Source organism: Aptenodytes patagonicus, chromosome 2 (assembly GCF_965638725.1).
Source record: "Aptenodytes patagonicus chromosome 2, bAptPat1.pri.cur, whole genome shotgun sequence".
In the NCBI taxonomy this organism is placed as follows: Eukaryota; Metazoa; Chordata; class Aves; order Sphenisciformes; family Spheniscidae; genus Aptenodytes; species Aptenodytes patagonicus.
Genome location: NC_134950.1, coordinates 132259734 through 132284119, shown reverse-complemented (window position 1 = coordinate 132284119; position 24386 = coordinate 132259734). Strand labels below are relative to the sequence as shown.

The following is a 24386-nucleotide window of genomic DNA, read 5'->3' as shown; positions in this document are numbered from 1 at the left end:
GCTGCCCAGCAGAGAAGGACCTGGGGGTGTTGGTCGACAGCCGGCTGAACATGAGCCGGCAGTGTGCCCAGGCGGCCAAGAAGGCCAATGGCATCCTGGCCTGTATCAGAAATAGTGTGGCCAGCAGGAGTAGGGAAGTGATCGTGCCCCTGTACTCGGCCCTGGTGAGGCCGCACCTCGAATACTGTGTTCAGTTTTGGGCCCCTCACTACAAGAAGGACGTTGAGGTGCTGGAGCGTGTCCAGGGAAGGGCAACGAAGCTGGTGAGGGGTCTGGAGAACAAGTCTTATGAGGAGCGGCTGAGGGAACTGGGGTTGTTTAGCCTGGAGAAAAGGAGGCTGAGGGGAGACCTTATCGCTCTCTACAACTACCTGAAAGGAGGTTGTAGCGAGGTGGGTGTCGGTCTCTTCTCCCAAGTACCTAGCGATAGGACAAGAGGAAATGGCCTCAAGTTGTGCCAGGGGAGGTTCAGATTGGATGTAAAGAAAAATTTCTTTCCTGAAAGAGTGGTGAAACGTTGGAACAGGCTGCCCAGGGAAGTGGTGGAGTCCCCATCCCTGGAGGTATTTAAAAGACGAATAGATGAGGCACTTAGGGACATGGTTTAGTGGGCATGGTGGTGTTGGGTCGATGGTTGGACTCGATGATCTTAGAGGTCTTTTCCAACCTCAATGATTCTATGATTCTATGATTCCTTTTGGCCTTTTTTATAAGATAGATGCAACCTTTGTCTTTCTCAAGTGTTGGAAAACTCCCCTGATCTCCATGAGCTTTCAAAGATGGCTACAAGTGGCCATGTTATGACATCAGCCAGCTCTCCCAGCACCCTTGGATGCAGACTATTTGGTCTCAGGAACTCAAGCAATCCATCTTGATCTTCATCCACTGCTGCTAGTCCTGCACCTCCTTGAACCTTGCCTCCAAGCTCAGAGGCCTTGATGACTGTGTCAGTGAAGACTAAGGCAAAGGAGGCACTAAGTATCTCAGTCTTACCTAGGTCTGCTGTCACTAAATCACCCACTCCAATCTGTCTGATCTCTTTTAGATATCTGATGTAGGATGAGGTGGATCACAACAGAAATCCTACTGACTACATTGGTCTAGGCCTAGATGTCCATTGATTATAATGGCACTTTCGGGTGACAACTCATATGCAGATACCTGCAGGGTCTGCCCTGCCTACATTTATTCAGCTGAATCTTACCTAACCTATCTACAAAGATCAGCCATCTAAAGCTTTAGATGGTGAGTTGGTCATAGAATCATAGAATCATAGAATCATTGAGGTTGGAAAAGACCTCTAAGATCATCGAGTCCAACCGTCAACCCAACACCACCATGCCCACTAAACCATGTCCCTAAGCGCCTCATCTACATGTCTTTTAAATACCTCCAGGGATGGGGACTCCACCACTTCCCTGGGCAGCCTGTTCCAACGTTTAACCACTCTTTCAGTAAAGAAATTTTTCCTTACATCCAATCTAAACCTCCCCTGGCGCAACTTGAGGCCATTTCCTCTCGTCCTATCGCTTGTTACTTCGGAGAAAAGACCAACACCCACCTCGCTACAACCTCCTTTCAGGCAGTTGTAGAGAGCGATAAGGTCTCCCCTCAGCCTCCTTTTCTCCAGGCTGAACAACCCCAGTTCCCTCAGCCGCTCCTCATAAGACTTGTTCTCCAGACCCCTCACCAGCCTCGTTGCCCTTCCCTGGACACGCTCCAGCACCTCAACGTCCTTCTTGTAGTGAGGGGCCCAAAACTGAACACAGTATTCGAGGTGCGGCCTCACCAGGGCCGAGTACAGGGGCACCATCACTTCCCTACTCCTGCTGGCCACACTATTTCTGATACAGGCCAGGATGCCATTGGCCTTCTTGGCCGCCTGGGCACACTGCCGGCTCATGTTCAGCCGGCTGTCGACCAGCACCCCCAGGTCCTTCTCTGCTGGGCAGCTTTCCAGCCACTCTCCCCCAAGCCTGTAGCGCTGCATGGGGTTGTTGTGGCCAAAGTGCAGGACCCGGCACTTGGCCTTGTTGAACCTCATACAGTTGGCCTGGGCCCATCGATCCAGCCTGTCCAGGTCCCTCTGCAGAGCCTTCCTACCCTCGAGCAGATCAACACTCCCACCCAGCTTGGTGTCGTCTGCAAACTTACTGAGGGTGCACTGAATCCCCTCATCCAGATCATCAATAAAGATATTAAACAAGACCGGCCCCAGTACTGAGCCCTGGGGAACACCGCTCGTGACCGGCCGCCAACTGGATGTAACTCCATTCACCACAACTCTCTGGGCCCGGCCATCCAGCCAGTTTTTGACCCAGCGCAGAGTCCACCTGTCTAAGCCGTGAGCCGCCAGCTTCTCGAGGAGAATGCTGTGGGAGACGGTGTCAAAGGCCTTGCTGAAGTCCAGGTAGACCACATCCACAGCCTTTCCCTCATCCACTAGGCGGGTCACCTGGTCATAGAATGCGATCAGGCTGGTCAAGCAGGACCTGCCTTTCATGAATCCGTGCTGGCTAGGCCGGATCCCCTGGTTGTCCCGCTCATGCCTTGTGAGCGCCCTCAAGATGAGCCGCTCCATAATCTTCCCTGGCACCGAGGTCAGGCTGACAGGCCTGTAGTTCCCCGGATCCTCCTTCCGGCCCTTCTTGTGGATGGGCGTCACATTGGCAAGCCTCCAGTCTTCCGGGACCTCCCCCGTTAACCAGGACTGCTGATAAATGATGGAGAGCGGCTTGGCGAGCACCTCCGCCAGCTCCCTCAGCACTCTCGGGTGGATCCCATCCGGCCCCATAGACTTGTGAGTGTCCAGGTGGCGTAGCAGGTCATTGACTGCTTCCTCCTGGATTATGGGGGGTTCATCCTGCTCGCCGTCCCCGTCTTCCAGCTCGGGGGGCCGAGTACCCTGAGGATAACTGGTCCTTCCAGTTTCCACTGTTTCTCATGCAAGGTATTTCCTGATTCCGATACAATTGTATTCTCTTTTGGTAATCTCTTGTTTAACAAGATTTAGCTCCTGGAACTTAGCCTACATTAAAAAGGTCTTTAGTAATTCCAAACGTTATTTCATTTGCAGTAGGGGAGTAAGGAATGCCAATAAAACAAACCATTTTGACTTTGCTGTTTGTGCTATCATTTCCCAATCTCTACTCTTGAACTGACATAACTTCACTCTTTCTTAAAGAAAAGGCTTTGAACATAAAGGTCCTTCCTCTGAAAATGTTCCATTACCACTGCATTTTTTATTAAGGTATCCTACTGTGCACAAAAAGCTATTTTCACTGGGTTGTATAAATATTTGATGTAGCTCGGTTGACAAAAAGCTATTTTGATGTTCTTGCTTCTGATTTACAAGAAGTATATGGGAAAAGATTTCTTACTTTACCATGACAGCTTTCCTAGTGGGCAACAATTTTCCCCTTTGAACTACAAATCCCCCTTATCTAGGAAACTAACCTTTAGGCTGCTGTTGCTCTCAATGAGGAAAACTAGCTATCTGTGGCTTTATATAGCATGTGACCTGAATGTTGGCCTTTGCTTCATATTTATATTCCTCCCTCCTCCTGAATCTTTTCACCTTCAGTACACACAGAGAAAAATAATTCCATATGGATGATGAAAATCCCAGCCACTTCAGTGGATAAGGTGACTGTAACTGGCCAAATGCATCACTGGTTCATCACTGTCAGAGGCAGTGCAAATATAACAGAGACAATCAATCTGTCCCTCTAAAAACCTGCCTATTTTCCTCTTCCAAGCGACTCACATTTTGTTGCATTTGCTTTGTCTTTAAGTACTGTCAATGTTTTCTGGTTGGTTGGCTGGCTTTTTCTAAGTTTGAAAGACAGGAAATTCACAGACATAATGGTAAAAGAAATACAATGCCAGGCATTTAAAGACCTGCAGTTCAAAACAACTAAAGATGAGCAGGCTTGTGATTACTCTATTAAGGCATCAAAATATAACCTTAGCTTTGACTCTTTTTCCCTTCTCACTCTCACCTTCTCACGCTGCTGGTTGGAGACTTGCCATTTTAGGAAAGAAAGAGACCCCACCTGTTACATCCTTTCCATTTGCAGTGGTATTAATCTGTAGCTCGCTGCTACAGTCTTCACTTCTCACTAGAAGAGGGCAAGGGTGAAGTCCTATGATCATTTTAGATCACCAGGCGGGATCAGTTTACACCTGGGACTGCAGGCAGAATTAGCAATGACATGAGTTGGATGAAAAACACCAGCAAGTTACTGAACTCCAAATTTAAATAACTGTTATTTGTCAACATAAGAACATTCAAGGACCGAGCAAGCTGCTGTTTCTAACTACTATCAAAATCTGAATACATTTAATATATGGTGTAACTCTGCGTGGTTTACATATTGTAATTTGCAATTGTGTTGTATTTCTGTTTATAATTATCTGGTCAATAAGCAAAAAGAAACAATTGTTATCAGTGAACTTTAAAACTCTTTTAAAGACTAATTATTAAACTGTTGGCAGAAGGAAGAAACAGATTTATGACTACTGACAATCTGGAAATCTTCACTTCATTGGGCATTCCAAGGACAAGGGGGAAAAGAAGAAGATAATAACCCTGCCTTTAAGTCTAATAAGCAAAATAATGAATTTGTACTTCAAACCAAAGAGAAAACCAGCCCCCAGAACAAAGAAATGTGATATAACCAATTAAAGAAAGTATGCTAATAATACTTAATTTGGAATAGGATTAATCAGTGAGTAAGGAGACCAGCTATGAAGAGCTGGATAGGCTGCCATAAAAGACTAGAAAAAAGTAAGGAGCTGAGAAGCCCTCAGCATTCTCTTTCTTCCCTCCTCCCTATCCTGGGTTGTTTCATACTGGTTGGTCTATGAGTGAAAAAGCTGTTCCATTTCTCTGCAGCATAGGAAAATTTTAGGATTTAAATCATAAACATTTAACTGCACCTGACAGCAACTTACAGATGTTCTTAGCAAATGTTCTTCTAATAGCATGGGCATGTTCACGGCGTTTTAACGTAACTGTTTTAATTAATACACTTTTAGAAGCCTTAACTCTGAGCTTTTTGACTTCTAAACATGTTCTTCCTGTAACTGTAAAATGCTATAAGAATGATTATTAATTGTTCATCTTCAATCTCTAATCTAACTTAATCCTGAATCTGTCCACTTTTACACAATTTGTTGTCCTGTTTGCATAGAAACTTTACTGTCATCATGCAAGTCTACTTTATCTATGTCCGCAGGCAGTTATCCAGCACTCCTCACTCTGGTATCCAAGTACATGAACTTCCCCCAGGCCTCTGTTATGTAAATGAACTTTAGAAGTTTAAATAACAAAAAAATGCTGTGTTTAAAGCATTTTAGAGTGCACTAATAAGCAGTTTTTATTAAAGAAAACACTAATCCTGATAGAGCCAATTAGATTTGCCTCTATGAGTTGCAATTTATACGCATAAAGTAAATGACCATTTGTTTTTAAGCAAGTTAACTAGCAATTACAAGACTTTCCAGGAAGCTGTGTGAAAGCATTCCATCAGCTGAACTTTAGACCTTCCTTTTTTGCTACTTGCTTGCAAAATGAAAAATTAGGATTGCCTGTTAATTTCCTGATTGACTTTTACCAGAACTGACTCATATTACTGTGCTTTATCATGGGTCCTGGAATTCTGACCAGCAGCAAAATGGGAAGAAGATGCTCTGGAAGGAGTTTGCCTATAATTTTGAGCCACAAACCCACTAATCTTAGTAGCAGTGCCCAATCTAGGGTTACCACATTCCTTTTGAAGAATGCAAAACAAACCAAAATTAGGTGAAAGATTCAGCCATAAGCACTTTAACCATGAAGTATACTAGTCACATAATTTTCCAGTAAAATTAATCTGGCTGTAACTTCAACATTTTTATGTTCAAGTTCAAGTACTTCCCTTGGTTTGTTCTCATGGTCCCTTGGTTTTGTCTCTCAGATGCCTACCACGCATCAAAGTCTTTCTTTGTACAGCAAGCTTGTCTTCAGAGACACCATGGTGGCCACGACTGTAGTACAGACTGGCTACAGTATTAAGCTGGATTCAGTGCCACGTTTTCACAACATGTAAAAATCTGTTTTTTAATCTTCTCTTCTTAATTAAGACCAACATTTATCCATCACTCATACGAACACACTAGCTAGGATGAAACAAACACAGAAGACAATTTTGTAAAACACTGTGCCATCAAGGTGGAAAGGGTCTCTGCAAGAACTGGGAGTAACTGACTACATGTTGGCCAGATGAAACTGGAGGGTCCTTACACTGACCTGCAATCAGACCCAGATGCAGTGTGTGGCCAGACAGCTAAGAGGAAAGCCACTCTTCAATTTATGTCATCTGCTTTATAATCTTATTAGTTTAATTCATTTTACTTGGTACTGTTTATTAACTCTGTGTATTTCTGCAATTACAGGATCATCTCTAGTATGTTTATAAAATACAATACATGATCTGTTTTCCTTATTCAAATGCCAAAATATTTCCTGTGCTTTCATTCCATTTCACTGAAATAGGCTGATCTAAAACAAATCTGCCCCAAGCCTATACTAAAGCACCTCCCAAATGTCTTCTCTTCTATCATCAAAGATAATGACCTCTATTAGAGGAGATAGGAAAATAATCACAGCATAATGCTTTCTGTAATTTCCATACCATTTACCATTCCAAGGCTGAAGATGGCGTTTACCAATGAGCCTCCTTTCCTGAAGTGATCTGTCATGTGCTCCAGCCAATTTGCTTCTAAGCTGTTGACAGTCTGCCCATTCCTGGAGATCCTCATAGGGATAGTCACTGTATAATACTGGCTGCATCTTTGTGGGGTTTTTGGCTTGTTGAAGAGAGCGAAGATCTCTGCTTCTACCAAAAAGTAAAAAATGGAGTAATGCAACAACCGTATCATAATATTTCAGCTAAAACAATGTATAACCCACTGTTTGCCCTTGCCTGATTACACTGTGCAACTGCACAAAATACTTTGGGATGTGGTTATCTCCTTAATATATTTCTGCAGCATCCAACACAGCAGGGTCCCAAAACCCAATACGATATTTTGATTGCTGTTACAATATTTGTTACTAATAATGGATTCACTGTTGATAATAAAACATTTAAAGACAGTAATACCAGAGTACTAATGGACAACCCCCCTACTGGAGTTATCAGTGTAAACCAAGATAGAAAAACATGCTCCACAAACTGCTTTAAGTACTTGTAGCAGTCACAAAATCACTAAAAATTAAGGCACAGAGTACCTTTATTTTTCTACTGAATGAATTGTTGAAAGAGCTGTGACACTGAGGACAGTTCAAATACAAAAATCTTACTGCAAATTTAGGAGGTACTGCATTCTGTAGATCATGGCCATTAAACTAAAGTATTAAATAACTTGGTTTTGATAATACAATGGTATGGAACCAGCAAGTAGTAGTCTCATCTAAAGAAAATGCAATGAAACATTAATGTAGAGACTATGCTAGCTGGTTCATTGATTTACTCTGGGTCTGAGCCAAGGTGAGACATCAACACAACAGCAAATGAATTTTGACAGTGGAATTGTGAAAGGTCTTACAAATGAGAACATTTTCTAGACTCTGCCCCATATCTCCTCTAGTATATCATAGGAGCAGTTAATATAGGCTTACCATTACAAAAAAGTCATTGTTGACAACAAAGCTGAGCTTTCACAGCCCTAACTGTAAGCAAGTTTAAGTGCAAATACACCTTTCAAATTCTCAGAAGGGTACAACCATCAATAAAATTACCAATGAAAAATTTTTTGACATTATTATTTTACCTATTAATGGACGTGGAAATCAATGGTAAAATTTCTATTGACTTCCAAATGCCAAAAATTCTCCCAAAATAAATTAATATAAAAGGTAAAGACATTATATGAAATTCATTCATTCAATAAGCTACTCTTGTTTCCAAGTTATTATATTCTAATCTCAAGTATTAAAGCAAAGAAAGAGATGTCAAGAGAAATTTTAAGATTGCTCTCTAATAAACATCACTGAGCCAGAAGTAGTGTGTAAATTGAAAAAGATATTAGAAGGGAGATGCTCAGAGACAGACTGGCAGCACTTGAAGAAGAGAGCAGGAAGCTCACGATATAACCAAATAAGAGAGAGACCTAATGATCTCAGACATGAACCATGATTCAAATAGAGTAGAAAGGAATAAATTGTTAACATGAATCCTTTTGCTGTTTACCACTTGTTGAGAAATAACAAAATTATGATAATCCTAACTCAGAAGAGCGTACACAGAAAACTTCTACGATCATTTTGATTCTGACCCCCAAAATCGACTCATGTTGGAAACTGAGATCTTTTTGGTGTATATGAAGACATTGTATTAAAAATAGCAAATCATGGAACTGGAAAACCATAGGGAGATGATAATTTGGATTTGACACTGGGCTGTTGACAACATGCATTTAAAATGTGTGGGAGTCTTTCAGCGGTTGACTTGGTTTGTCACCATTACTGACTGTATAGTACACCAGTCCTAACCGCTGTTCACTATTGACTGTTGTCACTGTTGACAACAGTTTTCACCAGTGAGCCTGACTGCTCAAGCATGGACAAAGACACATTCAGTTTGGTTCTAGGTAACACAGCACTTCTGGACATACCATTGGAATATCTGTGCCTTGTTCACAGGCAAATCATTTTCAACACCACTTTGAAGAGCCCTTTAATAAAAGGGAAAGTGAACGAGCACTACAAAATATTTAGGGAAAAAAAAATGAAGAAGCATAAAAATAACACTTGAATAGTACAAAACCTAAAATAAAGAACAAAATTAAGATTCCACAAATAGTAAGAAATATTACGGGTTTTTTCCGAAGTTTTATGTAGAGAAGGAGGAGTTCAAGAGTGGTAACTTCCTACAGAGTAAGAAGGCTAACTGGAAAAAAAAAAAAAAACACCTGATGCTTTCTATCTTCATGTTCCCAAGGAAGGATGGAGAACTGGTGCCAAAGACTGAAATACATTTTCCATGGGAGGAAAAGGGAGTGCTGTAATAACAAAAATTCATACAAGAGTAATAAAGAAATCAGCAATGTTGTACAGGCAATAGATTTGGGAAAATCCTACTATAGGTGAACTGTCACATAAAATTGCCTTCTCAGACCTTCAGTCTTGGCAAGTATTTGCATAACTCACCAATTAAAAAAAACTCTGTGAGAAATAAATAAAGCCAAAAAGCACTCAGAGAAAAAAAGATAAGGAAACTAAATAAGGAAACTAAAGGCATTTTTAAAATAAAACCTCTTATCTGGCAAATCAGCAGCTGTTATAAAATACTGGGGTGTTAGAGACAGATAGAAGCTGAAAGATTGGAGGTGATCAGCTTCACATTACACAAAAATATTAAGAACATGGTTACTTGTAGCAAAAGATTTCCACTGTTCAGTATGGAGAAGAATAGCATCAAAAAGGTGATTAAACTTGCTAGGTTAACTCTCTCAAAGCGTATATAAAAAGAGAAAGAACTGATCTGATTAGACTTGGAGATAACTAATTTAGAACTATAAAACTGAGAGGTTTTATAATGTGTAAGATTCTAGTGTAAAACAGAACAAATTTTTCAAATAATAGCTATGCTTTGACCAAATCTGGCTGCCCCCTTGCCCAATAAAAATTGAAGAAAATATGGTGAAAGGTTACTAGAGTGTGATCCAAATCTGATGGCAAAAAGCTAATTACACCAAAATGCAACAGAAACCAAGACAATAGTCCAAGGAGGGTACAATGCAAAGTCATTCTCAGTCCTACATAAAAAATCCCCAAAGGGTTAGGATTGTTTGACTGAATCTGTGTAAGACAAAGAATAGGGATATATTAAAGTCAAGGACAGTAGCAGCTGAAAGGAATGTAGATGGAATTTCCTTACGTAGATTTGTAGCTTGTAAGGAAAGTAAGCAAAGCAGTAAGAGAAATGAGTATACACACTGTTTTCTGGGATTTAAGCAAATATAGGAAAGAAAAATATTTTGAGGTTTAAACTGGAAATGGGGCAAGAATATTTTTTTCTGATGACTTTTCATTTTCTATATTACTCTGGTCTACATCCTATTTTGAACTACAATTCCTGCTACTGAAGTAACCTCGGAGCAACAAACACCTTAAGGAGGGTACTCTGAGACCTCAGCTGAGACTTTTGTTTCTTGATGGCATAAAATGACATTTAAAAGTGGAAAGCACACTTGAGGAGACATATGTCAAAGAAATGAAAGAAAGAAAACTGGTATATGAAGAATAATCTTACAAAAAAATGAGACTTGGAAGGCAAATTATTAGGAGCACCATTACCAAGAGGACCTTTATTATGAATTAGCAAACATGAGCTATTAACAAAAATAACTGCTGCTTTCCAGTAATTGCAATTCTGACTGTAGCGCTGACCCCAGCCTGACTACAGGATACTAGGAGACTTCAGAGTCCAGGTCACATACATTCCTGCTGTTCCTGATGTGGTTTAATTCCAGCTATCTGTTCACCTGCTACACAGGGGCTAACTGTGATAAGGCTTTGTGACTTATTCCTTCTATGGCTGCAAAACCTTGTCAGGCAGATTAGCAGGGCTTTTCCTTCAAATGGACAAAAAGGATACAAAGATCAAGAGCTCTCAGGGTATCACAAGAAATACAGAAGTGAACCAATTCAGCTGAACAGCAGACAAAAATAAGTCTTTACACTCAGGCATACAAACGGGCCGTAACAAAGTTGCACCCGCTTATATCGTCTCTTCATTTGCCATCTGACTTAGCTCAGTCATTGTGAACTGTGTAACCATGTTGAAATCAGGTTAAGTGGCTCATTTGGTGCATCTTTTCTTCGCTATTACAGTGGTAAGGTCTTCCCTGCATCGCCACCCCCCAAAGGAGCTGGGAACATAATTGAGGCAATTTTAACCTGTCTTTTATGTATGAGAGGTCACTGCAATACTTACTGCCAGTAAGTGGTTTTAAGCACCGTGTTGGTGTTTCATTCTCCGCAAGTCCATTTGGCTTGTCGGCTGCTTCTCTTACACTTGGGTTCACATGTTGAAACTGTTCTTCGTTTCCCTTTGCAGACTTGAGATTCAGCTCTTCAGTAGCCTGTCCTTCACCTCTCCAGCCCTCCCTGGATGTGGCATGTTGGTCAGCACTTTCCTCACTCCGTGCTGGAGTACTGCACCCATTAATGCCATCTATTTTCTCGCCATCCGGTGAAGCATGATCCTCAGGGTAATTTGAAACATTTTTATTATCTCTTGATTGCAGAGAGTTGTTACTGGTGGGTGTCAGGGAGGCACTGACAGGACAGTTCTTTTGGGAATGGTACTGAGGTATAATTCCAACAAATTTCAAGCCTTGACTTGCAGCATCTTGAATCTACAAGTCAAAGAAGATTAGATTTTTAACTGTCAAGCTGTCTTAGCTAAACAGAAATACAGAAAATAACACCCTTCAAGGCAGCTAGCATGTCATTTTGCTTCTTTTGTCCACTACCACAAGAAATTGTCATGTTACATTTACATTAAAAGTTTCATTCTAGAGAAGCAGGATGAAGAAGTTCCCTAAACCATCTGAAATAATGTGAAAGTGGAGGGAAAAAAAAAAGAAAAAAAAGAGAAAACGCGTACATATTTCTTCACAAGGGATAAAGTATCTGTTTGAAAAGTTTGTTTATGCTAAATTACCAGAAGTGGTATTACTCACACAAGGTTTTAGTATCAACCTTACAAAGTCAGGGACTTAATATTACATCTTCTGCTGTATTAGGTGTGTGATTATGACATTTATGCAAGGAAAAGGTTATTAATTCTCTCTGTTATATGCACCATTATAACAACAGTTGCTGTTTGTCCTATTTTGGATTGAGACACAAATGGCAAAACTTCCACATAATGAGGACATAAATTTTAATACATCACTTTTGGGAAGACACAGAACTCGGAATAGAAAAAGGCGTTGTGAGATGAACTAAGAAGAAGAAGAAAAATGGAAACTAAGGGGTGCTATTATTAATCCTGTACACTTTAGGTAAAGGAGGAAAATGAAGGAATCAAATCACAAAAGATCCTAGGAAAAAAGCATTGGGCTAGTAGTAATGACAATTAGATAAAGCTGCAATCAACTAAGGAAGGTTTGAGACAAAGCAGAAAGAGAAATCTCTTTTAGGCAGACTCAGCACTACGGAGGCACAATCCATTCGAGTCACCAGCCTCCCACTCCTCAAACCCAGGAGAAGCTGCAGCGAGAGCCAGACTTCTGTGAAAATATGAGTGTCTGCTGATTCATTTATCAAAATTACCCACCGAAAAGGAAAGGTTTCCATGTAATGTATACTCTTCATATAATATAAAGTCTAAACACATGTAAATATTTCAAAAAGAAATGCCTTGAGAATGGAGAAATAATTTCACTTTCTCTGCACACCATGTAATTCCAGAGAGTTAAAGTGTCTTAATTATTCTCCGAGGCTCAATTTATTATGAACTTATGTGAAACAGTTCAGGCCTTTTTTTCCAATTGCAAGTAATTAGGAAGAATTTTGTACAACTTTTTCTTTCTTTTTTTTTTTTAATTTAAGAGGAAGCTCATTTCTGCATCTTCCCTACCCAGAATATTTTTTTTTTTTTAATGAATCATCTACTTCCTGGTAACGTGTTACTGTTCTGAACACACAAACCTACATATGACACCTGATCAACAACAAGAACTTCCTCTTTCAAACCACTATTATATTTTCCATGTTAAATTAACTCTTGATTTCGTGATCACAGGAACTTAAACAGAGCTCTCCAGGAAACAAGGCAATGGTCTTCACAGGTGTTTAGCCTGGCAAACCTGGGATGCTGACTTAACTAAAGCTCATGCTGAAAACGACAATAACCTCCAAATAAAAATACTACTAGCAGTATCCTGATCAAATGAGTATCTGTCTACAAAGCAAGGTAGCATGCAACTAGCTTGCTCAGAAAGGTTTAAGTGAATGTCAATGATAGATGCATACATAATATGCTTAATGGTCCTGACTCCCTGTTGTAACTTTAAAAATACTTTTTTATACAGTCAATGATAGAGTTGCAAATTCAGTTCATCTCTTATAACTAATCTACAGACACACCATTACATTTGTTTAGTAGGTTGCAGGGCAGCTAATTATAGAAATTTAACTAGTATGCAACTGGTAAGAGTTTGAGGATAGTACATATGTAGTAATTTTATTGGTCCTGGTCAATAAAGACTTCTTGTCAATCTATACCAGACTCTCCCATGTTGTGATTTGGATGAGAACAGCTTTCACAGCTATTGTAGCAATGTTTTACAGTCTTGGCTCACTCAAAAAAAATGTGTTTGTTCTAAGGAATACCTGATGCTGAGGTTTTTCTTCTGAGGCTCTTGTTCTCAGAATGGAAATAGGAGGCACTAAGGACTGAATGATAGTCTAAGCCGTATTAGCCTAATACTTTAGCAGAAAGATTGGAAAAAGAGGCTGTATCTTCAAGGCCCTTTCCCAACAAGTTAATCAGCAGTATACAGAATACAAAATCTTATTTAAACCTATATTTCAAATTTTCCCAATTACGTAAGAGAGAACCAAGCATCTCATTATTTTCAATAAAGCAAATTTAGCAGGAAATGTTAAATTAGCAGTGCAATGTAAGCTGCAGAACAGCAAAGTGATATATCAGCAGACGCAGTCTTTCCTTCCAACTTTCCACAAAACCATGAAGAGGCTAGCTCTCATCATAAATAAAGTATAAAGCCTGAACATTTTCAAACTACAAACAAAGACAATTTGATTTTTTCAGCATCCTGTTGAGAGCTTAAATAGTATAAAATTTTAGTTGCCTTCACATCCAGAATGACCCGTGTCATCCAGTATACATTCACATTTCCTGTTTCCTGTATTTGAAATATTGAATATTTGAATTATGCAAAACAAAAGCCCAGAGTTAAACAAGCCCAAACCTCAGTACCCATACAGGTCATGCCCAGGAGCTACACAGGGCAGAAGGGCTGTTTCTACCAGCCACCTGCAGTTTTTGGACCCTTTGAGGCATCCTGCGCTGGTACACACAGACAGGTATGTCTGTTCCAGCCTTTTGGGAAAATATCTTAGCAGATGCGGCGTTGGGAATCAGGAAGAGGGCAACGCACGGCAGAAAGCAGGGGTAAAGCTGAACTAAATGGGAAGAACATGATGCTACTCTGACAGGGTCACCCAGAACATATTCCAGGTCGGATAAATACTACAATTACTTGCCTTTATGTGCCAGTTTAGAGTACTAACAAAGACTACTAACAAAGGTCCTTGTCATACTACGTTGTATGACTAAAAGAGAGGAAAAAGCATAAAAAGCAGAACAACTGCATCTCCACCACTTACCGCATCAGAAAAAAAGCCCTTAATAATTTCAATTGTTTTACTGACCTTTTTTTGTATTTTAAATATGCTACATACTTGCTCTTTACATCTTGGGAAATTTTTAAAAGGGAAATTCCAACAAAATTTAAAGTAAAAAAAAAATTCTTTGGTTCTTTCCCCAGACAGGAACAGAAACATTTTTATTGCCTCATAAACTGCTGCTTGGGTGATATTAACCACAAATACAAGAACAGGTCTCCATCACAAAAGATGTTATTGTTCAACAACAGAAGCAGAACTTAACTCATTTATTTCAACCTGGATAAACCCCCAAGTGAGTACATCCAAATCAGTTTATAACTGGCTTGCAACAAATTGGATTTACACCAGTTTAAAAATAGAGCCTGCTTAAAGAAGAGGTAAAATTTCATGTGTACAGAAGGCCGAGGCACTTAAAGAATTTAATGTCATCTCTATAATTTGCTTGATTAGAAACCTGGCATTTTCCTGGAACGGAAAAAAATGAGAGATTTAGCCTTTCCTATCTGTGAAATAAATATCAAATCTCCCACTAACTCTAGCAGGAATAGGAACAAGCACCGTGTCCAACCCTGATGTCACTACCTTAATTGAATTTTAGCTGGGGCACTTGTGTTAACATTTCTTAACATTTGTGAAGTGTTATTGTTTATTTCAGAACTGACTGACTGCTATTTTTATACTGCATTTGGAAAAAAGGAACCATCAGCAGCACAAAACAGTGTCACTAAACATTATGTTGATGTAGCAAATTTATGTCCATCTTTTCAAATACTTCTGGTTCTCCTGAAAGCTCCCTACCTAATTAGAAAATGGCTGACAGACTAATTTAAAGATCTGTAAAACCACACCTGGCAACAGTATGGCTGAATGATGAAATCCCCTTTTCTGAAAACTACTTGTTTTTAAACTGTAGGCCTCACAACCATGAAAGAAGTGCAGAGATTCCAGGTTGAAAGCTCATTTTGAACAGCCACATAGAGGTTTTCTTTTCAAATCTATTTAGAATAAAGACACTTGGCAAGTTCATTGTACAGTCCACATATTGTTTGTGATTCTGCGTTTCTTGTTGCATTATCAGCTCTGTAATAATCTCCTATTCATAGCGAGCATGATGGTACTACTTACAAATACAGAAGCTCAAGGATATAGATCCCATGCTGAACAGAATGATATACTTTTGTCAGCTTCGATAATTGCTTACAGGGAGATTCTGTACATTTCTCCCATGGGATAGCACACAGCAAATGAAACACTTCCCACAAGCTCAGGATAGTATTCCACCCACGTCAATAAACATGGGAAATAATGCACCGCAATTTAATAACGAGAATCTCTCTCTTGGATAAGGATTTTCAAACAAATGATTTAATAAGACAAGTGTTAGGAATTTCTCTTAACTCTTCTATGCCAGGAGCTGGACATTTTTGGGATGCATCCAGAGGAAAAGCAGTTTTACTAATGTCATCAGGGAACTCCAGTTTATAGCAGTCCTAAATGGTCTCAAGGCTTACGCTTCCTGATGATCTGGAAAACACCACCTTCAAAACCTAGGCATTAGGACTGAACATTTCATTAATAGGTTTGCTATACGGTTCAAGACATAACAAGGTACTGAAAGAATGTCGTAGCAACCCAGTAAAGGGGACTGCTGCTAATAAAAAACCAAACAACAGAAACAATTTACGAAGAGCACACATAGCAAAAATGCGCTTGGAGAAAGGACAACATTCTCTAGGAGCAATGAACTGATTTTCCGATGGTCAGATGCATTTCGTTAGCTCTGCAGTGAACTAAGGGAAAGAGTGCTACTTAGTCCTACTGATGGCCAAACATATGGCTTTCGAAACAATAGCTGGTTAATTTTGCTCAGAGCTATCTATTTAAACCAAGCATAAACTGTCTTAGCCAATAAAAGAAATGCTTGTCTGTCTGTCTGTTTATTTGGTGGTTGTTTTTAAAAGAACAATGTTAGAGGCATTAGATCTCATAAAGTGCACCAGAAAGAAGATCACTGTATTTTTCTGCCTTCTTTTTAGGATTCAAGCAAATCTCCTTTGACAACAGACATAGCACCAGGGATCTTCATGCAAAGAACATGATCTTGTGGTTTGAGGAGAACGCTATATACTGCATGCCAGGAGTTGGAACTGGAAAAGGATGTTCAAGACTACAGTCTTTTAACTACGTCCTCCTTCATTAATATTTAGTAGTACATGTTGCATCACAAATACTGCACATCCCCCTTCTAGTTTGTTCATTCCTGAAAACAGATGTTTGAAATTAAGACAGGCTTTTAGTTTGCCTCTGATATTTTCTGTAGGTCTCACATGGTTCTTCCTGAGAAGACGGCAACAGTCATCAAGAGTTTACTGCTTATTTTAAAACTAAGCTTAGCTAATGTTCTGAAGGAGGGGTTTAGTTCTTTCTAAACGACTCAAAACTTTTGCGACTTTAGTATTTTTGCATTTCTAATACTACGTTACAAAAAAAGATAATACTACTAATCAATTAGTAAAGCATGCAACCTTTCTGACTAGGATGCTCTGTCATTTAAGCCTGTACTTCCCATGCATTTTTAACCTTTTGCAGTTTACACTCACCAATTCTGAATTTGAGATAGTTCATGTTCATATAAATATGAATAAATATAAATGTAGCTTTTAGAAAGTCAAATCCCAGTCTGCATTCAGGCTTTCAAATTATCAAGTATTTTCACTGTCAATTACATCAAAATAGGCCACCAGGGATAAAACACTGGAGGGATGCCTTGAAAAATGTTACCATAATCCCAAACCACAGAGTCGTTCTTTAAGCAGTGTTGTTGACAGTGTTTATATTGATACTGCCAATGAAAACCTGGACCAGAATTTTGTTTGGGAACTTTAGATAAGACTATTAGAATGAAGTTGACAGATCCAAGAGAAGATAAGAGTCCAAAAACAAACCCAAAAGCTAAAAACTAATCAGTTTCTTGAAGAAACAGATGTACGTTGCCTTTCCATCTTTGCAGTACACAGCCCATTCAACAGAACCATTGACTTGACACTTTAAGCTCTCATTGCATTTGTGGTAGAGCATAACAAGGCACTGAACAGGGAAAAGAAAGCAAGCTTTGCAGTTTTACAACATGCTCATTGTTAGTAGCCTCTGCAAAAGGGAACTGAAAACTACAAACAGAACAGGGAGAAATGTAGTGAAGCAAGTACCTACTGCAGCTTACTGCTATGCTGAATAAAACAGAAGACAGGCTTTTAAGACAGTGCTGCCAAGAGATATTAAGTTACAGCAAGCTGTATGTCTCCTGCTACTAGAGCCACGGCAGGGATGAGGGTAACAACTTGAAATTCCTCTTCAGCTTGCATTAGCTGTACATTCATTCCTGAGAACAATATAACCATACTAAACATGTAGTGCAGCACGGTGCAAGTACACTTGCTCCTTTCAGCATATCTCACTAGATGACAGCTCTTGAAACCACGCTGTCTCATCCTCTGTGGTCCTGGGTGCGATGATTCTTCTCATATTATCATCTTATTTTAGCATCTGTTCCTTCACATAGCTGGCAAAGGGCAAACATTGTTGGACAAAGGCTACAAAGGTTCAGTGACTGCGGTACCTGCCCAAAAGCTGTGTAACATACCTGCGGCCTCCCATCCTTGCCCTAAACTCCAAAAAGAAATCCTGAATTTATCCATGTCATTTAAGATCTATTCCCTAAAAATTGTTTTAGACCTGAGATAAACTGCTACGGAGCAGCCAGCTATGCTCACTCAACCCAAATACTTGATATACACTGTCAAAAAAAAGTCTGTAGAAACTCTGTCTCAAGAGCTTGCTCTAGAGAACAGGCATTTTCAAAATGCAGACCATGTCTTGTGCGTGAATCTTTTGAGAGAAACTCCTACTCTAATGGGTGAACATAAGCAAGGGGAAAATAAAGATTTATAGAGACGGATGGTTAAGCGTTGTATCTCACAACCGTTTTAGCTGGATGAACACAATTCAGTGTTCTTTGTAGAACATGAGAAAACAGTCACTTATTTGTTATCAACTAGCTCTAATGCAATACAAAACTGGGACACTGGTTTAGTCCATCTCTGTCCTAAGCAATGAAAACAAAAACCCAAAAGGTTCAGGACAACAGGAATATTTTAAAAATTAAGAATTCAGTCTCAAACTTACAGACTTTACATTTAATTTGCAGGGAACACTTTCTTTTATCTTTATATAAACCAAAGAGAGTTTCTTTAAAATCACATTGTTTCATCAAGCCATCTGTTACTCGTAGCCAAAATTACAATTTGAACAATTTGCCCATATTTTATTTTAGCACAGTATAAAATATTATCATATTTATTGTTCTTAAAAAAAAAAGTTATTTTTCCCACCAGACAGAAGTGGGATCATTAAAAACATCAACTACATACTTTATAACATCTATTTTTATCTTGGTCAAGAGGACAACTCTGAAAGCTGCTGGGGGCAAAGGATTATAAAAGCACAACCAGGCTCCTGGGAGAGTCCTGAAAAAAGTTTTGCAATGTTCATGGAAGATATATATCAACACCACTCTTACAGGGCTTAGTCAAAAGAACACAAGTTGAAAGAAGCTTAACCAGGAACAGATGTTTCCCTTCACACTAGGCTGTTTAAAATACAGTATATGCTATTTTTTACCATCTCTTGTTATATATACACTTACAAAATGTTAACAAAATGCACTTTAATAAATATTATCACAGCAGATCACAAACAGCTGAACCATTGATGTTGAGTTTCAACTTCTGCTTCATGACCATATCTACTTCTAAGATCCAAATACTTAAAAATAAAATAGGGGCTCTGTTTGCACTGAAAACATGCAGAAAACAAAGCAGTCAGCTAAGCGCTCAGCAATGGTTTTCATTACAATGCGCTAAAGAAATAAATGTTGTATTGTTCTTTTGCAAATACCCTGGAGAGTGAAGGTTTTGGGGTGGGATTTTTTGGGTTTGTTTTAAGGATGGAAATAATTTTAGAAGAGGCTGGGATCACATCTAGATAAGTAATCCTAGGTAATAACAGTACTCTAGAGGGGTCATTTTCTAGCCACAGAAGTAAATTTGAACTGCTTATTCATTTGAAGAACAATCCTCTGAGCAATATTAAAGACTCAATTTTTCCCCTCTTCTATCTTTTACTGCCACCTGCTCTGACTGTATACCCTGCAGGGAATTTCTGAACAGGCCAGCTAAAACATAGCTAAACTAAAGAATAATGCTTAGGATTACAATAACCATCTAAGGAACCCTGGCACCAACAGAGCAATCAGAGACTTCACAGAAGAGATCCGTGTAAGATCGCAGCAACAGACTCAAGAAATCCACCAACCGTCTAGTGCTCTTCAGAACACATAAGCTGCATCTCTCTGTTCCTTCTAAAAAAGAAATCTCAATGCAAAGATTAAGAGATGAAGAATAAGAAATGACAAACAAAAAGAGACAAGAATGTGAGAAATACTGGAACAGCTATATAAAAAACTATTTTTCTTAGCGATTACAAATAAAAGTAAAAAAAATTACAAGATTAGTAATTTTCACATTCATTTTCTCTAGGAAATTGCAGACTTTTGTCTTCTCATTTGCTTGTCATACTGTTACAAACACAAATAATTATATATATATATAAAAAGTCCATATTATTATGGACAAATTTGTCCTATGACACACTTCTCATCTTCCACATCTTCTTGTTGTTTCATAGTTAGATGCTGAAGAGAGTTTTAAAACTCAGAAGTTGAGAGTTCAAAATCATTTAATATCACACACTGTATGGATATATGGATATCGCTTTCAGACACTGTATGGATATGTGGAGTCCCTTGTTTTGATCATGTAAGACAAATGCTCATTCTGATGTGAGTAAATATGTAGGAAATAAGTGAAGAGCCAAATCTGGGCTGAATCACTCCCTTGACTGGGAACATCTATGGAAAAGATTTCAAAAGCTCTTGAGAATTCATATAGGCATTCAGTTTTTATTTTATAGGAAAGACAGAAGTCCTCCTAAATACTCCAGCCCTGCTTCTACCTAGCAACTTAAAAGAAGCTGGAGAATCAACCTGTCTTTTAACAGCAATACTAATACAAAAATTCTTCACCAATTAGAGCCGTAACACAGATGACTCTCCAGAAAATGATGCGCATGAACTAAGATAGCAGTTATCTTGATAACACCAAAACAGCTACAGATGAATAGAGGGGAAAAAACAAGAGAGCAGGAAAAGAAGTCTCCCTGTAGTTTGATAAAAACATCGATAAGGAGAAACATGCAGTGAGACGGACCTGTGGTTGTTTGGGGTGTGTAGCAGTTCCTTACCCAACCACTCAGCCAGACTCCTGCCTGCCGTTCCCTCCAAAGGAGCTAGGGCAGATAAAGGGCAGGAAGATCGAACCCCTCGGAGAAATCTCTCACCTTTCAGGAGTATGCTGCGTAAGTTCAACTACAGTTTAAACTTGTTGGCAGCAATGTGTATTAATTTCCAGTGCATAAACTAACACTTGAAACATACTAATTCCTCATGCCAATTCTATTCCTCATAACATTTTCTTTTTTAAAAGGCATTTAGAAAAATTCCAGTAAATACCAGTTGATACCGTATATTCCATAAAACTGGCAAGAGGGCTCAAATATGGTAGATCCCTTCAGCAATGTAGGATGTGAGTTCTTCATACAAGTGTTAGTATTGTATGGCCTTTCTTTCAAAACAGTCCAATTCCCTATGCAACTTGCCTTTGTACCAGGGAGAACTGGTGGTCACTGTTTCAGATGCCAACTCTAGAACAAGTACATGGGTGGCAGCATCCCTGCAATGTGTTTTGTTGGCATATTCCTCCCTGGGGTCCCACTCGCTTAAGTCCAAGAGGTACCATCACTTCCTCTACCCAGCAATGCTATTACTAGAAAATAAATGTCAACAAACCTAGGGGCAAAGTCACTACATCTGCAGGAGTCAAGGTTATTTCTAGGGTACTTTAGACTACCAAAGTTGTTCAGAGGACCACTTAAGAGAGTGATATGTTACTGGCAGCTTTTGAGCTAATGCTGGTGATGGCGTTTGTATGCTCACTGAGGTTCCTCAAGCCTATGAACAGAGGGAACAGCAATGAGCAGATTTGACGCTGTCTCATATGGCAAATTTCGTCGCAAGAGAAGCATTACATAGGTGTTTCAAGACAGCAGTCATGTTCCAAGCTGGACTGGTCCACTTCTGAAAACGCAAAACCAATTATTCATCTATACAGCCTTAGGTTTGTTGGAAGAAATTAGCCTCATTTCTGAGTCAAGTAAGGACAGACCAGCAGGGAGATGTCCTTGTCTAGTAAAAAACACAAAAGGAAGATGCCTGCATTTGGATTTCAGTTAAGCTGCAGCATTTTTAAACCACGCTTTTCCATGTTTATCATACTTCCCTAGGGAAGGATAATGAGTCCACAGGGACCAGAAATATGAACTCTACAGTGGGGTCAAACTGGAAAAAAGTTAACATACAAGAACTTCCTTCTGACAGAACAGTATTAAGCAGGCAACCAAGGATACAAAGATGTGCTTCCTAAATTTTAAAAAGTCAGAACTGGGAAGAAATGGTACAGAAACTATCCTCCATTTCCTAACCTTTCGCCAACACTGCAAAGATGTGAACATAGGAGTAAAACATTCTGCCTGTTACAGGTCTTCTAGACCACGTAACTCAGATTGATGTGGAAAACGAAGGTCATGAGAAACATATTTGGCATTCATATATGACTGCATATCCAAAATAACTCTTTTCTTGGGATGTCAGCCTCACTCCTCCTCCCTTACTTGTCTCAGTAGATTCAGGAGAACACCCTCAGATGAAAAAAATGATAACAGGATACACAGAAATAAAGAGCAACTAAGGAAGTAATTAAAGGCTGTCCTATTTTACATGAGACACAAGTCAAAGTTTTACAAAATACAGTATCTTAGAAGTAACATCTCTGACTTGCAACAACTTCAGAATGATCTGAGCCACAGTGATCAGAAGTTCTGAAGTTAGCTTTGCTCATGAGCAAATTTTTGATCTCTGTTTTGCCTGAGAGCTGAAGACAGGAGTGCTAATATCAATACAGCAGTAAAGTACATATACAACAGTTAAGTTACTTCTTTCATTGCCCAGGAATTACATGACAAAGACACCATGGGATTGTCTGAGCTCTTTAGGACATGTTCAGCTGCACTAGATCCACATTGATATGAAAGAACAAACAGAACGTGGTGATGTCAACATGATTTTAAGGTACAGGAAGAGAGTATCCGATGGAACATTATGTCCCCAATACTTAACTATCTCCTGTCTTCCATGGCTCTTACCACAATCGGAAACCACAGTGGTGGCAAAAATGTACAGAAGAGAGTAGAGAATTAGGACAGAGTCCCAAAGCGCAGAAGGATCTCAGCAACAGAACACAGGTTTGACCAGAGTGTCTTCTTTGGCATTTCTTAAACGTTTTATAGTCAATATTGTACCGAGGCACTTTGTTTCAGTGAGCAAGAAGCATCCTCCAGGTGAAATAACTTCCTTGTTTCTACTTCATTATTCTTAAACATTTGTATGGAGTTACAGAATAAGAAAAAAGATATTACCCATGCTGTATGCCATTGCAAAATTGTTTTGTGTTTGCCAGGAGCAAGCAGTTAATATTCAATATGACATACATATTCAATGCAACAAAAAGTCAGTTGAGAAGTTACTAAAATTGCATCCTTGTTCAAACTCCATGTAAACAATACTTGCTCAGCAGTGCATAATAGAATTAATAAAATTAATTTTCTCAGGGAGGAGGAATTTTTTTCTAGTAAATTCACAGTTGGAGAAAATTTTGACTTGTTATTTTGTTTTGAAAATATGGCTAGTCTATTTTGGTTTGGTTTTTTTTTTTTTTAATATAGTAATTTGCAATGCAGTAACGTGGTATACCTGTGCTAAAAGCCTCTGTTATGAAAAACTCTGTGATCAAGGATTTGCCTATTCAATTACAACACTCAATTAACTTCAGTTGTATTCCACAGTTTGAGAAGAATTATACGGTTGTTCTTTTTTGAAAGCAAGCAATTGCCCTCTCTAACAGCTTTTTGTTACTACTTTCTTTGAAGAACGTCCTTTATTTTTCATTTATTTTGTTTGTAAACATCTGTTTTATATGCCCTTAAAAGCAATGGACATTTTTGTTGCTCAGACAAATTAGTTAATATGACAATTAATTCCTACTCCCAAACATGTCCTGTTTCCTGAGTTAGATTTACATAAAAGTGTTGAGACTTTCATAATGTGTTTAATCAGATATGGACAGTGACACGGCACACACTTGACAGCAACAGCTTCAAAGAACTTCAAATTCCTCTACATCAAATAACATCTGAGGATGAGCGACATACTCAGCCTACAGAGAAACAGTAAATATACATTTTAGCTATTAAATTTTAAATCATTATATTTCAAAAAGGCATCTTCATAATCCCATAATCAAATGGCTTCTACCAACAGAAACATTTCCATGTCTAGAAAAACATTCTAAAGAGTCTCAGAATTGGATATTTATGGAAATAAGCTGACTCCTGGATTGTCATTTTGTTTTCATGTTAGCCATACTCTTTCTGAAGTAACAAATGCAAAGAAATTTTCTGTTGCAATGATGTAAAATTTTGCTACCAGTTGTGACAGATAAGCCTATATTTCTACTCTGACTCAAAGAACTGAAGAACAAAATCAAACGTGTTGAAACTGATACACAAGAACTACACCAGTTTTGCCTAAGTGTGAATATATTGAAATAATCCAAGATAGCATCAGAATAGAAGTACAGTAACACAATAAACCCTGAAACAAAAGTCGGACTCAAACTTTTGAATATTAGTAAGTGTTCAGAAAACTTCAGTTTGTTCTGATACC

At 39.0% G+C, this 24386-nt stretch overlaps 1 protein-coding gene across 3 annotated transcripts in view; it reads right to left on the bottom strand.

The window, feature by feature from the left end:
- Nucleotides 1-24386, bottom strand: part of RFTN1 (raftlin, lipid raft linker 1) — a 112051-nt gene that overhangs the window by 24394 nt on the left and 63271 nt on the right. For all 3 annotated transcript variants that reach the window (XM_076331228.1, XM_076331231.1, XM_076331229.1), the window contains exons 5-6: nt 10986-11409; nt 6678-6881 (exon numbers count right to left, since the gene is read on the bottom strand). In XM_076331228.1, the coding sequence (XP_076187343.1) occupies nt 6678-6881; nt 10986-11409 (628 nt within the window). The remainder of the gene's footprint in view (nt 1-6677; nt 6882-10985; nt 11410-24386) is intronic.